This window comes from Aythya fuligula, chromosome Z (genome assembly GCF_009819795.1).
Source record: "Aythya fuligula isolate bAytFul2 chromosome Z, bAytFul2.pri, whole genome shotgun sequence".
Taxonomy (NCBI): domain Eukaryota; kingdom Metazoa; phylum Chordata; class Aves; order Anseriformes; family Anatidae; genus Aythya; species Aythya fuligula.
The window spans coordinates 713050-729899 of NC_045593.1; the positions used below are offsets into that span (position 1 = coordinate 713050).

Sequence of the window (16850 nt, forward strand, 5' to 3'; positions counted from 1 at the left end):
ACACCCCGGCAGGTGGCAAACTGTCCGCGGGGCAGCCCTGAAGTGAAGATGATCTTTCAAATCCCGTACTAATTTTAGAACAATTACTACACCATACCACTCATGGAAGACTGAAGTGAGTCCTTTAACTGCGGTAGCTCTGGCATTGCGAGTTTTATTTGCTTGGCCCTGAGACAATGGAAATCTGTTTGCCACCCTACAAGTAAAGGCAATAATTTTCTGTGATTTAACACACATTAAACAGGGCAGGAAAAATCACAATCCTATCCTCAAATTTAGAGAGCTGATTCTTATTTCACTCTAATTCACCAGCCTATCATATTATGTCTAATACATTTTTTTTAAACATTTAGGGAGCAGATCCAGCTGATGAGCCTTACAGACACATTATTCCGGTGCTGCACAGACAGAGCTGAAGTTTTTGCAGTTACAGCTATTTTTAAGTTACTGAACATATGTGCACCTCGAGTTCCATGCACAGGAAACATCATCTGAACAGCATCACATCTTTACCATGTGTTTTAGGCTGAAGTGTCAGACGTCACGATGAAATTCACACCCCCCTTCCTTTACAGACCCAGCTACAAATACTGAACTGAAAGGATTTATTTCGAGGAGACCAGAACACATATGAGACAGCGTTCTACATAAATCTTTATTTGGGACACTTGAATAAGTTGTCCTCTGGCCCAAGAGACAGGCTGTGGTCTATTGAGTTCGTGATTTGTTAGCAGTCCTTAAATCTGCAAGTTGCCTTGATGCCATTAACAGCGTGTTACTGACCACCCAACCTCCTCTCCCACAGTGTGCTTTCCAAACCAGTTCATATTCGGATAGGATGGCTCATGAAGCCATGGGACAAAAATCCATGTGTTGAGACACGCTGGTGCAAAATACCTTCTGAAAAGGTTACTTTGATGGTTAGAAAAGGGTAAAAATATATTAAAAAAATGGACAAACATATTTTAGATATGGATGTGCCTTCACTCACTTGTTTTCTCGAAGTTACTGCTGATGTGACCGGAGGATTCGTGCCCTGTGGCCCAAGGAACGCCTACCAAACACCTCCAGCTACTTGTACTTGAACCGACTCTAGAAGCAGGATCTGCCAGTCAGCACGGCGCACGGGTTTGGGAAGTGAATTAAGGAGGTACCTACTTAGCGAGCTGCTTCTCGGCGTCGGCGCAGAGCTCCAGCAGACCCATGAGCACGGCGGAGACGTCCATGTAGGGCTCCCAGACGGTAAAGCCGCGGCCGATCAGGTCGATGGCAGTTCTGCGGATGGTGCTGTGCGCGGGCAGCTTGGGGCTCGGCGGCTGCAGCAGCAGGAACGTCAGCGCCTTGCCTGCCCAGCAGAACGGGAGAGAACGGGCACAGTGAGAGGGAGCTGGGGAATTGGCCTGGCTCTGCTGTGTTGGACTGCTTGCCGCGGCTAGCTTCCCTCCACGCGCTCCTGTGAGGTGCGGACAATCTGACGGCTAGACAGCAACAAAACTGAGATTTCTTTTTAATTCAAATTGAAAGCATGATTGAAATGCTTCAATATTATAATATTTGATAATTTACTCTTCATTCTTGACCCCCACTCAGCGGCCCGGGCAGCACCAGCTCCCAGGCACGGGCGCTCTGGGAAGCAGAGAGCCGATTTTACAGCAGGGATTTTCCTCCCTGGCCAAACACACTTCCTACGGAAAGCTCCTCAGCGTTAGATGCATGGGTGATGCTTTATTTAGGCAGTGGAGTGAAATGAGCCCATCCCTTTTTCTACGATTGCACCACATTCCTGGTTTCCATCTTGATTAACTCACCCTTCCTCCCGCAGTATCTTTTTTTTTTTTTTTTTTTTTTTTAGAGAGAAATACAGCCGAGAGAGAAGGCGAGAGAAACGACGCCCCAAACTAGGCCAACAAATCCAAATTCTCCTCCAGGTTCTGCCAACTCAGCAAGCGTGCTGTATAATTTCATCCGATAGATTAGTTTTTCATTAAAATAAAAGTAATTGCTTATATATAAATGCAAGGGAACACTACAGCAACGCTCCCAGATAAAGGTAATTTATCATTATCTCTCCATAATTATTTGTTACCTCTTAATAACATTCATTTAGCTGGCTATTGCAGTAAAGATAACCTATTGATTTTAACAGGTTTTTCTTGAGTTTTCAGAACCGTCTTCCGCGAGTTTCTTGTTTTATTAAATACGCCGCCTGTCATTTTAGGCTTCCAGGGGAGCCGGCGGCAGACAGGCTGCACTCATAAATTCACACCGAGCCGTGCTGTGTGAGTAACAAACCAACTGGAAGTTTCTTCTTAAGGAGCGTGGCAGGCCACGAAGCTTTAATTTGTGTGAATTTTATGTCTCAAATACAAGAATCTTATTAAAAAGCGTGACTACTCAGACGTTGCTGCGATGAAATACGCCGGCCTTGCTCGCAGGGATGCTCCCAGCGCCGCTCCTGCTGACACCTACCTGGTGTAAATTGAGCTAAGGAAAAAGATGAACTAAACAAAAGTCATTCTGCTGCCCGTTTCTCAGCCTGGACATCTTTGTTTAAGCTTTGACTCGGCTTAAATGAACGAATTAATATTGACAAAAACATCAACTAAGCTAATGAGTTGTTAGTTAAGGCAATAAACATGTCACATTAGAGTCAGCGCAGTAAAGAGGTAATTAGCCCGGGAAAGGCCCTGCTGATGGGGGCTCCTCGCGGGGCCCCTCTGCTGCCCACCCGAGGCAGGGGACACCACCACTGCCACCACCGCTGCCACCAGCGCTGCCACCAGTGTGGGACCAGCCCCTGCCTGGGGCAGAGTGGGGACGTGCTGGGGGGCACCAGGGAGCGACTGGAGGTCCGCATGGGGACCAGAACCAGACTGGAGCTCCCCCAGCTATCAGGGGATGACGTTGTGGACCTAATTACTAAGTGCTTTCAAAATGTAGGCTACGGAAAGCAGATCTGCCCATGCTCTGGATCTCCTCCCACGTGTCCTCACTGGGAGCATCCCTCCCGTAAGGCAGCACACATGGAGCTATCTCCTCCAGAAAGCAGTGCTGTCCTTCGGAGTCTGTCCACTTTTCCATTTACCCAAACACAAAAATAAAGGGTTGAGTCTTACCTGCCTATGCCATTTTTGTTAATGGAAACGTGACCTGAACGCTGAAGCCTACCCAGTCGTTCTGAATGCACGCACCCGTTTGAATTTCTAACATGCCTTTCCTTGCTGGATCTCAAGAGCTTTAAACATATTACATCCGTCAGCATTGTTATCCTCATTTTGCAGATAGATTTAAAAAAAATTAAATAATTTGCTCAGGAAAATCAATAGCGCAGGCACGAACAAGACACTGATAACTCTGATTCCCATTCTCATAATCTGCCACAAGATCTAGTTCCAACTAAATAAAAATGATGGACTCCGAAAATATGGCTTAACCTGTTTTGAATCTTTTCTGATTTTACATAAAAAAAAAAATGAAAGTGAAGAATCATGGCTCTAACTAATTCTTCAGTCTTCCTTCTCTTCCCCTCTCGGTGGACACAGTTTTTCTACAAGAAATTAAGAAATTGTCACCTTCTCTGGATGAGGTTTTCTCCCTGGTTTGACATACACCTGTGTGAAATGCCAGCAGAAAGAGAGAAACAAGTTTGGGTACCTGGGTTAAACATCCATATCCCTCGGTCCCTTCCTACTCCTAGAGCAGGGAACTTCTATCGCGTAGCTTGTGCCATCTTTCGGACAGGTGTAAACCAGAGAATGTTTTCTGGCCTAAATTAAAATATAGCTAGTTGCACCATTTGAAGATTATTTCTGAAGTTAAAATTATGAAAACTTAAAATAAATAAATAAATAAATAAATGTTTTGATCACATTTAGCATCAAATTTCCTAATTTTTACAGAGCTCATTTCCAGCATCTTTTTTTGCCTTAAATGTAATTCTGATGCATTTCATTTTCTCGACTGAATTTATGCTAGAAGAGACTTTCTTTTTGCTGACGATCTCTTCAAATCATTTACGTTCTGTCCTTGCAACAGGTGCAACGGCCCCAGCTTCTACGGCAATTTCAGAACTGACATGAATATTTGGTGTTGTTTTTTTAAAATCTCTTTTCACAAGCATGGTTTACAGCTTATTAAGAAGCTAGGCAGCTCCCGTGCATGTCAATAATGCAGACTGCATTTTATTCAGAGGAAAAAAAATAATTTACAATTCCATTTGTATTGCTGCTGTATGAAAGGAGAAAAACAAAGAGACTGGAGGGAAACCATCCCCAACTCTTACAGGTCAGACCGAACGATGCCACTACAACCCTGCACCAATTCCCATCTGCAGACGTGCAGCTATGCTGGGCACAGCTCTCATTTTACACCACGCTGCCAAGAGGATGCCCACGTAGAAGAGAGAGAGTTTAAAAAAGCCTGCCTGGTGCTGCAGCCATTTTGTACCGGAGATGAGACAAGATACCTGCGAGATTTCTATCTGCAGCTCCCGCTCGCACGAGGACTGCTTTCCTGCTCGCCCCGTGCTGGTTCAGGCGCCGTGCAAGGGCTCAAAATTAATCCTCAATATTCCCGACGAAGTCAAATTTTGCAGTTAAGGCCCAAGCTGCACCCACCTGCCAGGCTGACAGGCAGAGAACAATAGGACATTTACTGTACAGTAAATCAATAGCTCCCAGCTCGCTCAGCCCGAGCCCTTTCAGAGGGAAAGGAAACAATTAACACTCCCGTGGCTCGCTGGCCAGCTCACACTTGTCATACTTCGGGCTTCGCTCTTCCGAGGGCTCAGGTACAGCCCCCTCTATCATATCTGCTCAGGAGCTCACACGGTTTTGAAAGACAACTACAGAAGGGCAATCCTTGCGTCTTGTGTCAGGAGATTCGAATCGTTGGTTGAGGCTCACATTATCTGATAATAGAGCAAAACTTGGAATTAGCAAAAATGGGCCTTTAAAATAAAATATAATATAATTTAAAATATAATATGCCCAAGCCGGCCTCCTGCCCTTGGTCAGCGATCCAGAGGAAGCAAAATTTGCCTGGAAATTTATAACCACCTCTCAGGATTTTGAGAATTAAATGTTTCCTTGCTGAATGCTGTTTCTGCAGCACGTATACACCTTGGTGCTTTATTGGACAGTTAAGATCTTTTTCACTACAATAAAAGAAAAAATTATGTGTTTTTTTTTTGTTCCTCAGTCATTTATCTGATCCAAAAGTAAGTATCATTCACTCTGAAGACCTAAAAACATCAGAAATATTATTGAATCGTAATGGGAATATTTCTTCTGCTTTAATTATCTATGTAAATTCTGAAAATTTCGAGGTTTAATAGGTCAGAACCACCATTTCTAGGTGTAGTAAATTCACAGCATTTCTATTAAACAGGCTGCTCTGTGCTGCCTTTTACAGCACGTGAACAGACCGTGAGGAATTCGTGTAAGTGGGGCCACACGAACACTGCCCCGAAGTTGTATTAAAACCCTCCAAGATTTTACATAAATCCTTAGGAAGGAAGACAAAGGCAAAAAGAAGAAAAATGTTTGTAATAGCCGGTTTCCCGGTCCTTTCTGTCTAACTATGGCCTAGTTAAACTGACCTAACAATGCCATTTTTCTTCCTCTCAAAATCTGCAGTGGGGGAATCAAATGTGAAAGCAAGATCAATTCTGTTCCAAGACAGTAAATGAGTTTTAGATCAGACTTGTTTCAATTTATGGAGAGAACCCAACTATGCTGGCTTAAATGCTTTCTTCCTCTAACTACGAAATTATATTTCGGTGCTCTAGAAAGAGTGAACTATCGTTTTAATCCAACATTTGTTTATAATCTAGCAGGAAGGAGAAAGCCACCATGACTTGGCTGATAACCGTGCGTGAAGCTTGTTATTTTCATTCCTGTTGACTGCATAACACCATTAGAAATAAACGCTATTTATTTCAATCTGAACACACCGGTGGAAGATGCACGATGCCAGTGAAGTAAGTGATGTCCATGCCACAGCCTGTACGAGTTGGGGACCCCAACTGCACCACCGGTGCCCTCTATATGCACATACCCTACCTGCAGCGATGTGTTATACCCGTGGGTGTTGTAAGGTGGGACGCTGACCGTGGGACACTGATGGTGGGATGCCCCCAGCCCTGCTAGGCTTGGGATCACTCTGGCACACAGCTCTGTGAGAGGCTGAAACTCCAAATTCTCCTTTGCTTTTAAAGCAAGGATGCTTGGCTTGGCATCTGCAAGCCTAATGAAGGAATAATGTTAATTTGTATGATGAATTAAATTAGTTTCTGAGTTTCCCTTCATCTCACTCGTTACAAGGGCAAGCACAGGCTGATTTATTGACTCGTCACAGCTTATTAAGCAACAGTTCATAAAGTTATTTTGAAGTGCTCTTTTTAAGCATTCACACTATTGATTGACAACATGCGGGCACTACTTAATACAGACACCGAACAGCAAAAGGCTCGTGTGACTTTGGTTTTCCCACCTGATGTACAAAGCACACAGATTTTAACTTGGTAAAACTGCGTGGAGATAACGTAACCGAACGTGCATGTTATTGTTTGCTGGTTGGGAAAGCCCACTGCAATATTTCAGAACAAATCTGCTGTGCCAAAGACCATCTCTGAACGTAACCACAATTTAAAAGCAGGTATCAGCCACAAAAAAAACACAGCAAAACCAGAACTGCAAAGCTTTGGGGCTCCCCCCGCGAGACAGGGGCTGCAGCCAGGGGCTTTCTGCATCCTTTACGCATGCAAAAAGAAACCTCTGATTAAAAATACTGAATTCGGATCATTCGTCCCTTACAGGATTTGGGTAAAAAGGAAAATTTAATTTTTCAGATTGGATTTTGTTGTTCAAGTCAATAACAAAGAAACACCAACAGATTTAAATGAGGGCATAATATCTGCCACAAAGATTGACTGTTTTCTGCCATACGGATTGACTATTTTTTCTAAATATTATCTCTAAGGCTAAGGTATAGATTTTTATAAACCACCATTTTTCCATTTTTTTTTTTTCCCTTCAGGGACAAAATTTTGCTCGAGCCACTGATCTAATCACAACAACCTGAGGGAAAACAAAAGCAAACCACAGCACACCTTGGATCTGTAATGAATTTCAGAGCGTGTTGATTGAAACACAGATCCAAAAGGATCAGCACAGTGCCACCAACCACGGGATCGTGCAGACCTGAGCATCCTCCTGAATAAATGACATAAAAACACAGCCAGCAACATGGCACGCGCTGGTAGCAATCGCTCACAACGAGCAAAAAAATCAGTGATTTGCTTTAATCACCACGTTGTGGGCTTTCTCTTGTTGTTGTTGGGTTTGTTCTTAAATTAAGTCACTGAGCCACTTTGGTTAATTTGCCCTGAAAGGCTGCTGTTCAGGTGCTCAGCTGATTTATTGCTGCTGCGAGGGACGATCCTGAGCGGCCGCTCGTCTGCGCTAATTGCTGCCGCCCGCTCTGCCACAGGCAAAGAGCCGCTGGGGAGCGACGTGGCCTCACCACGGGTCTGCTGGGAGCCACGTCCCCCCCAGGGGCACGAGGAGATGCCCAGCAGGACACCGTGACACCCCAGAGATTTCAACCCCCTGCCCTGCAACGTGGAGTTACAGAGCTCGTGTAGCAGTTGCCACGTGGTTCTTCGAACTAAACTTAAGGCTTTTACTCTTCTTGTAAGCGATGAAGTCATTTTAGAAGGCGTTTTCCAATCAAATTCTGTCTAATTAAACATAACTAACACTAACCTTCATGTCCAACACCTGAATGCTTCAGAGAACCGAGAAGACGAGCTTACGGGGGGAATTACCTGGCCATCTGAAGAAGCGGTGGCACCACCAGCTAGCCTGCCAAAGAAGAAAACTGCTATTTGCTTCCTTGATAAGGCACAAAATCTTTCCCATTTTGTAGTTTTTATGCAGTAAATCTCTAGCTCTTTCCATTCAAGCAGCGTGCGGAGAGTTGAGAGGCATGAGATGAGGAGGGACAGGCTGGCGGGGATGAAGCCCCCACAGCGAAGCACAGAGGTGTGGGCAGAGGATTTCTGATTACTACCGAGGGCTGCACAGCCTCCAACAGAATGCAAAATTCCGAGCTTGCAAACGTATCAGCAAAACTCTGTACAACAGAGCTTTGGAGGCAACATATGTGTCCTCTGCACGCTCCAGCCCAAGGAGAGAACTGCTCTGGGACTGAAGTTCTCACACAGCGAGGGAGAAGTACCCCCAAGATATGTGGTATGAATGTATTAAGCATTTTAAAACTGCATCACACCGCAGGATTTTATATTCAGAACTCCAGTCATTCCTGTATCTGCCTCGCAGTGGGAAGCAAAACTGCACTTACTTGAAAAATAAAAATCTTTTCTTCACGCTAGGCAAATGGCTTCATTGTTTGGCTGAAAGCTTCCAGAGACACAGCTAAACAGTGTAAAGGTTTCTGCTCAAACATGTAAAGTTTTACCAACATGGCCCTACAACAAAAAACCACCCTTACAACAGATAGCGTGGCCCTGTACAATTATAGAGACGCGTATTTCTATTTCCATCAAGAATTTCCACTTGCTTCTCCCGCCTAACAGGCGGAAAGTCAGCTGCCAGGAACTGGGGAGAAGATAATTAAAAAATAAAAAATGGTTTCACGAGGCTGAGCTAGGAACCTAACTGCTGGCTGGCTCCGGATTAAGGAAATTAGTAAAACTGGAGAGACTGCCGTGGATTATAGCACAGAAACCTGAAAATTCGCTTTGGAAGGAAGGCAGCGTGAACACACAGCCTGCAAAAAACAATATAAATAACTCAACGCCGTGAACGTGCTGTCACATATGACACTGACTGAGTTAAAGGGCAAAATGCTTATCATTAATAACTACACTGACGGCAGATGCTTTGAAAAATACACCGCATTAACCACAGAATCAAGGATTTTCATATTCAGGACAGAGGAGTCATTCAGATTTATCAGCCCATTAACTTTATAAACACAGCATTAGCTGCAGTTTAAGTGCAATGCGGTGCATCTGTAATGAGAAATTCTTTGGGTGGCATTTTATAATTAAATATCTCATGAACTACTTGTAAGGTCAGCAGAGATTAATGCGGGATGTCAGGCAAGGTCACTGTATGGATTTCAGAGTTCCGCTCCCTCAAAAAGGCATCGTCACAATTATTATTTTCCGAAATAGAGGAAATCACAACGTCTGCAACTTAGGCTGCAAAAAACGTGCACGCGTTATCGGTGTAAATGAAGAAGTAATTCATTTTGGTAAGTTCTTTAGAAATAGAAATTAGGGTGCTTTTAGGCCACGTGCCATTTCTCTGATAGCTTCGGATGGCCCGCTCGGTTTCAGTACGTGATAACGAAACAGACTGAAGGATGACCACATCTTAATGAAGTCAGCCCACAGCAGAGGAGGGGAATCATCTGAATCGGTGGTGCCTTAAAGTCATAATAAGGCAAATCAACAAATAACTGCAAGTCCTAGTGCATGCGTGTAGCTTTGCTTTTATTTGTTCCAAGAAACGTTTAATTTTTGAACAACCGCTCAGTGTTATAATTCCTTCTGCACTGTTACATACACGGAGTAAGGACTAGAAAGGATTTTTAAGCAGTATGCTTAAAAATAAAACCCATCCTGAGAACAGCATTATCTGATAAGCGACACCTCCCTTTTCCTTAAGCCTTTGCCTCCTGCGTCCCCTTCTGAGAGGCCCTTGTGCAGGTGGGCTGGGAGTCAGGCCCACAGGAGACCTCACGAATTTTCCAGTTGAAGCTCCTCGAGCACTATAACAGTAAGGGTTGCATGTAAAATGGGATGGAGATCATCAAGTTTATGGACAACGCTATCATCAGCCAGAAGTATAGCCCATCATGTCCTGTATTTTTTCCTCAAATTAATCTTTACTTCTTCGGGGTTGCAACAACTCTCTTGTGCAAAGAATTCTCCTACAGGGAAGATGTGAGTGATACCCTCAGCCTGGAGTACTTGGCTTGGATGTGAAGGGGGTCTCCGTAGCAAACAGCAGAGTGCTCGCCTTTCACAATCCAAACCGTCACAGGCAACAATGTTCTGATCTTCTTCTGGCTTTCCATCCATTTCAGATATTACTTCATGGCCTGGATCTAAATTTACAGTATTTTAGCCTGTCAAGCTTCACCTGCGTTAAAGACTGAATTTCAGCCTACCAGTCAGCCAGCCAGTCGTGCAGGGTTTCTGAGATGATGATTAATAGGAGTTCAAAGCTGGAGCTTACAGCGCTGCTAAGCCTAATGTGACAAAACTAGCAAGCAAATAGATAAACAAAAACACTGGGAGAAAGAAGTTGTGAATAGCTCTGAGCTCAGACAACACGCTCATTTTCTATAATTTGTGTTTTTCACTTGGGCATCAGGTGAGGACTGCACCAGGGCAGGAGGAGGAATCCTCTGCCCTGGGATTATTTCATAGCTAAGCACACAGCTGACTTTTCTTCAAGCAATACTGACAATGAGCCTGTAGTGCTGCAGTGAGATCTCACAGAGATAACAGAAGGGACTTTTGCCAGGCTCCACATACAACAAAAACACACCAGAAGACTTGGGAACCTCGCCAAAATACTTGCAGGAATCCATGGCACCGAAGCTGCAGCTGCTGCCATTAGATTTTGCGATGCTAACATGAAATAGCCAACACACGGATATGTAACCACCTAATAGCATAAGATCATGCTTACCGCTTGTTGCGAGGATAATTACAGTAGCACTGCAGGACTACATTTCACACAGGACCAGAAGGTAACATTTTATATAGCATTTTCCATTAAATTCATCAGTTTCTGACTTTTAAACCAGACATCTTGCCCCCCTTCCCCTCTCCTTTTTTTTTTTTTTGGCCTCGCCAAGGCTGTTTTTGTTTTCCCATTGATGCCTGTTGATCCACTTCCCAAAAGTACGTGTGGTGTGTGAGCCAGCGCTCAGTTCCAGAAGGAACAGCTCCACTACAACCAGGAGCTACCAAGTGCTGACCACGAGGATCAGCCAGCAGAAGAGGGAATGCACTCGCTGCCCCCTCCAGCACACCTCTGCTCCCTGTACCCGCACCCATTTCTTAGCCACCTCTTATTGTGACTCTGCTTATTTGTGTGTTCAAAATTTTTACTCTATTTTGTCCTCTGAAAGGGGATTTTTAATGACTTGGTTCGTACTGAAACATATGATTAAGTTATAACGAGCCACCCTCTCCTCAAAACACCAGAAGAAGGGAAAGGCGCACCCAGGATACTCACACGTATGCCTCGCCAGGGAATAATTTGATCCGCCGCTGGTTAAACCAAATCCCTCGGGAATTTGACTAGAGCTACGTGGCCGAGTCAGGAGTTTGGGGGGCTCAATTTCAGCTCCAAATTCCGCCCCGATCACCCCCAGCAGGACGATGGCAGTAGCTTGCTTCCTGCGCTCTTCGTAAGAGGTCGAGATTTTCTTCATCTGCGGGAGACCGGACAGGCAACCTACAATGAAAAGCAGCAAGGATGAGGAAAATAAATAGCAGGGCTGCTCTTCACACTCCCAACATCGTGCTTCCCAGAGAAAAGAAAAGAGGTTTCCATTTAACTTAAAGCACGCCTTCAGGACTGCTACTTCCCTTCCCAGGCTTTGCAGCCTCTAGAGATGATGCCATTTTACTTCCCAAAACCTACATCATAGAAGTCTAAATGCCAGCGTTTGCGATGGCCAGCCTCAAAGCCAGCCACCCTTCAAAAACCACCAACATCTCACTGAAAAAAGAACAACAAAAACATTTCAGAGAGCTTTATTTGTTCCTCTGGAGAACAAAATGAAACAAAACACAGGGAATTCTGTCTACCTGCCTTTGTGAGAGGTGCTATGTGGTTTGCTTCTTGTTAACGTTGAATTTTGGAGACTGGCAATCTTTTTATTTGCTTTATGGGATGGATTTTTTAAATACACTTCTATTACAAAAAAGCATCCTTTTTGTGCTAGGGTACACCATCATATTCCAATGCTTACTGGATTTTAATGTACCAGTATATGCCATTAAACTGAAGTAGTATTTTTGTACACTGAATGTTGCGTTTTGTATTTTAATGAATGTTCTTTCTCCTAAATGGTGGAAAAACCTCATAAAACGTATACTATTTAAAACTATACATTCTACATTGTTAGTGAAATTAAAAATGTCAAGGCTGTATTAGAATAGCTAGATGAAGGTTTTTTTTTTTTTCTGAATAAAGAAACAAAATCTTGGGAGCAATGCGCTGGATTGCAGTGCATTATTCCTTTCGTCTGACAAGTGGAGTTCCCTTTCAGCTGATTACTAATTCACGCTATCCCAGAAATGCCTCACCATATACGCTCCGAAAATAATGAAGTCTTAATCCTCCTTGCAGCGCTCGGCTGTTCAATCTTTGCTGAGGAGTCAGAAGGCAGCGCCCGGCACGGAGCGCGACTTGGCGGGCTTGTAGATTAACGAAGGGCGAATTAGTGTGTCTGCCTGTGCAAACCACGTTCACACGGCTGGGTAGGACACGACACACGACGTACGAGAAGAACTGGCCACATTTGGGAAGCAGCACGGGAAGGGCATCCCCGTTCAGGCACCGCGGCAGCAACGTGCCAGCCAAAGGGGAGCTGGGAAACAACGGAAAGCTTAACAATGGGAGGGAGAGGGGGAAAAAAGGAAAAAAAATAAATCAATAGCAACTGCCTTCAGAGGAAGGAGGATGAAAAGGGGCCGCAGGAGACGAAGCGCGAGGTGTAACAGTTCTAATTGTTCGGCAGCCACCTCTCCGGGCGGCCACCTGCGGACACGGTGCCCCCAGCGATGCCCAGGTGCCCGCCGTGACGCCTCGCAGCAAGACGAATCAGTGCGAGCTCCTGATCCAAGATGGTTTCAGACCGTTTCATTTAGTTTCTGGCCCTGCTTGGATGAGCACAGCTCCGGTTATGGATTTCTGCGGGGCCGTGCTGCGGCGGCGCGGGCAGCGGAGCAGATGCTGGAGCAGGACCGCGGGATGCTGATCAATAGGCACGGCGCTGACCCCGGCGCTGCCGCCACGGCCACGGCTCCGAGGCGGGGAAGAAGGGAAGAGCGAGCACATGTGCTGCTTCCAGGAGGAAATTAAAGCACGGGGGCACTCCCCTGCCCTCGCCTTGGGTCGTGGCAGGAGGACATTAACCCTGCGGGACATCCCCGTGGCATCCTGCAAATGCTGGGCCTGCTTCGACGCAGCTTCCCCGCGTCCTCTTCAAACCACAAAGGTGGGGGCAGCTGCTGCAAGGTAACTCTGCTAAGCCAACAACAAATATGAGCCAAAATTAGCTGTGAAACAGTCCTCAAGTGTTTCATTGGCATAGGATGCTCTTTACCCTGCTCGCTGCTGCAGGGTAGCATTTGCTACCTCAAAACAACAACAAAAAAAAACTAAAACCAAAGCCAAACCAACAAACAAAAAACCAACACAGTCCCCTCCCAACAACATCCCTCCCCGAAACCTCCAAAGGAAATTTAAAATAAAAGGAAAATCCCACAAATATTTTTTACTTTTTTTTTCCCTGAATGACTAGCGGAAGCGTACAATTAATTGCAACGATTTCCTACAAATAAACTGACAGCCATTGGGGAGATTTTCAAATGAAATAATGTCTGTAAAAGTAGTCCTTTCTACACTTTCATTTGTCTCATGAAAATTTGGTATTTTCTCCCCGCGACGTGCCTCCATTTAATCATGCTAACGGGTGACACAGAGATCCATTTTCTTGACAGGACGGTTGATCACCCTATCACAGGGAGAAAATTAATAACCCCAAATAGCTCTGTGTGGAAAACAGAGGCTACGCTGGCGAGAGGACAAAAACGCTCGACATTTTGGTTGTAAAAATAGCAAAAATAGAGAAACCTAGCGTGGGTTTGCTTCTCCGGGTCTCCTCCAGGTGAAACGACCACGTTGAACATTTCAAAACGTGCTGGGTTTTGAGGCTTAAACCTCCCCACCTGCTCAGAGGGAGAGAGCACAAAGCATCTTGCTAAAGGGTTTAAAATCCAGGTAAGGCGTTTCCGAAGTTTAAATTGTTGAAGAGGCGGCGAGCTATTGATTGCCTCATGGAAAAAGCAGTCAGAGAGTGCAGCCACGAGGTCAGGGGAAATTTAACAGTTTGGAGCACTTTACCAAATAACTCCGAAGATCACGCTAATTGGCTTTGCACAGTTCCTGGGTGAAATTAATTTTACCCTGGCTTACAATAAAAGGATTAGAAGACAAATTAAGTTCCTCGGATCTAAGCGGAATGGGGATCAATGGGTCTGAATGAGGGCCGAGGGCGGATCTGCGGGAGCTGGGTGCCAGCGGGTGCTGTGCCGGTCCCGCTGTCTGCACGGGAGCTGCGGAGAGCTGCTCCGTAACAGACCATTACAGAAGAGCCTTCCAGAGCTACAATAATCCATATTTATTAGCAGTATTTTTACATGATTTTTCACCTTCCTAACGCCGTGCCCCTTACCTCTTGCCACCCGAAGCCATTCCACGATCCTCAAGGTATTTATGGAACGTACCCGAGTGCGGACAAAACCCTCACCTTGCGGGACTCCCCTTTGTTCCCCTGCCTTACAATTACAGGTATCTGCAACGTGACCGCCACCGTGGCAGTCGATCCGTGCCAGTTCAGCGCAAGGCAGGGCGCAAGGCAGGGGCAAGGTAACGAGGCTGGCTGTGATTGCTGCCTCCAGGTGCTTGTCTCCTAGGGTTATTGAGCGCTTTGCTAATCGTCATTGCGCTGTCTTCCCAATACTATTCCAGGAAATACATGCGATGGGGAACCAAACATGGATTCCCACAGTAGCTTACTCAGAAAGCTCTTGAATTGCTCCTGAATCACTTTTCCCTTTTTCTTTTTTAAGATTCCCCTCCCCAAAAGGGGTCCCCCCCACTGGCAGGCTGTGCTGATTTAGCTGATAACGCCTGTCTTGGCATTTTCTTCTCACGTCTGCAGGAAAATATTTGAAATAAGGGGGCATTGTCACTACCCTAAAAACCGGGAGTGTTTAAACTTCATTTTTCTAATATTTCAGGGGGCATCTTCCAACAGACAAGCTTAATAATTGAATATCGGTAAAGTCACATAGCTTTGTATTATTAAAGCCAGGACATTACTCAGGTTTGCTTTTTGATAACATATTCCCTTTGTGGTGCCAGTAACATGGTTTGATGCAGCTAGCCAGCTGCAGCACCCGAGAAAGAAGGAGAACAGAATGATAAAACCTCTCATAGTACATAACCTTGATTAGGTAAGCATAGAAATTTTCTTTATTTTTAAGAAGAGACTTGCAGCCACCCAAAAGAAAAAAAGGTTTACGAAATTTGAATTAAAAATGACTTTTTTTTTCAGTCTTTCATTTAAGATCTGATGTAAAATCCCAGGGCTCTGACTCCACTGCCCACCTCTGGTCAGGTATCCTGGGGTCAGAGCCCCCTTGTAAATCCCTGGGCTTTATCCACACGGCCTGTATGGATAACAAACGTTGAAAATTTGCAACGTATATGTTAATTAAAAATGACAGCATTTAGAATAAGCAAACCTGCCAGGAATCTCTTAGCCTACAACCCAAACACTCCCCAGCAGCTGCTGGCAGCCGTAAGGGTTAAGGCGCTGATTTTCTTCTGCATAGGTGGTGCTATTTTAAGCCAATAGTGTGTTTAAATCCACCCCAATGAAATCAATACAGCACTGCTCTACTCAAGGTGAGACCAAATAAACCTGTCGGAAGCTTTGAGAAATAGGCTTTGCAGTACACTTTGAGTGCTAAGTGCCTTTCAGTCCAGAGATCTGTCATTAAATAATCATTAGCCATCATTCATTCTTCCTAAAAAGCTCAACGCCTGAATTTGTTCGGTGTCCGCTAAGCACCAGCGCGGTGCCGCCTGCTCATTAGCACTTGGGGGTGCTTACAGCGCACCTGAACAATGCTCTCCCTTGTCCAGCACACCTGCAAACACCAGCGTCGCCAAAAAACCCAACTCTTACACCACTACCCACGGCGGGTAAGCCTATTGCACGCCCAAAGCCTGCCCGACAAATTGCACAGATGAGCGTTTAATTTACTCGACCTTATCTTGCAAGAAACCAAAAGGAAAGCGTGCAAGATGGTGCAAGATGGTCATTTTTCTATTTACTCATACCCTTTGAATTTACCCAAAATGTTTCGTACCTTGGAAAAGCCGAACAGCATCGCCCAAGTGCCAGCGTGCTTCGTGCATTCACATTAAGGTTAGTGATATACGGTATTTATTAATTACTTTCATACAGCTATACAGTTTTCTTTGGTCTCTCTTCTTTTTTTTGCTGTAGGAAACATTGACTGGAGTGCCGGTTATCACTTTAAAGCAAGGCTATAGGAAATTAAATCAGTTTGTTCCCAGTTTAACAGCAACTACTGGAGTTGCTGTAGTCAGGCCCTTTCTAACTGGACTCACAAAACCAAAAACCAAAACTTACCATCTGACAGCAAAGAAAACAATTCAAAAGTGCATTTTTTGGCTATACAGGCATCGAGTTAAGCTATTATCTCCCAGCATTTACCTTTCCTTTTCTCATCAGTGCTTTGGGAGCTGCATGCTGAAGATGTTTTATTTCCTTTCAAAAAGCAAGGAAACCAATTAGCCCAACTCTTCGGCGTGCATGTGTTTTCAGCAACAAGCTCAACAAACAATCATTATCTCCAACTAATTTAATTCCACTGAACGCCACATAGCCTGAAGTATTTAATAACTCGGGAATAAATTTACCAGAGCAACGCTGGGTTGTTTCATCTCACAGCCGAAACCCACCAATGTAAGTTA

General features: G+C 44.8%; 1 protein-coding gene across 3 annotated transcripts in view; it reads right to left on the reverse strand.

Moving 5' to 3' along the window:
- Positions 1 to 16850, reverse strand: part of WDR7 (WD repeat domain 7) — a 98838-nt gene that overhangs the window by 37804 nt on the left and 44184 nt on the right. For all 3 annotated transcript variants that reach the window (XM_032205379.1, XM_032205378.1, XM_032205380.1), the window contains 2 exons: positions 11283 to 11504; positions 1159 to 1345 (listed from right to left, as the gene is read on the reverse strand). In XM_032205379.1, the coding sequence (XP_032061270.1) occupies positions 1159 to 1345; positions 11283 to 11504 (409 nt within the window). The remainder of the gene's footprint in view (positions 1 to 1158; positions 1346 to 11282; positions 11505 to 16850) is intronic.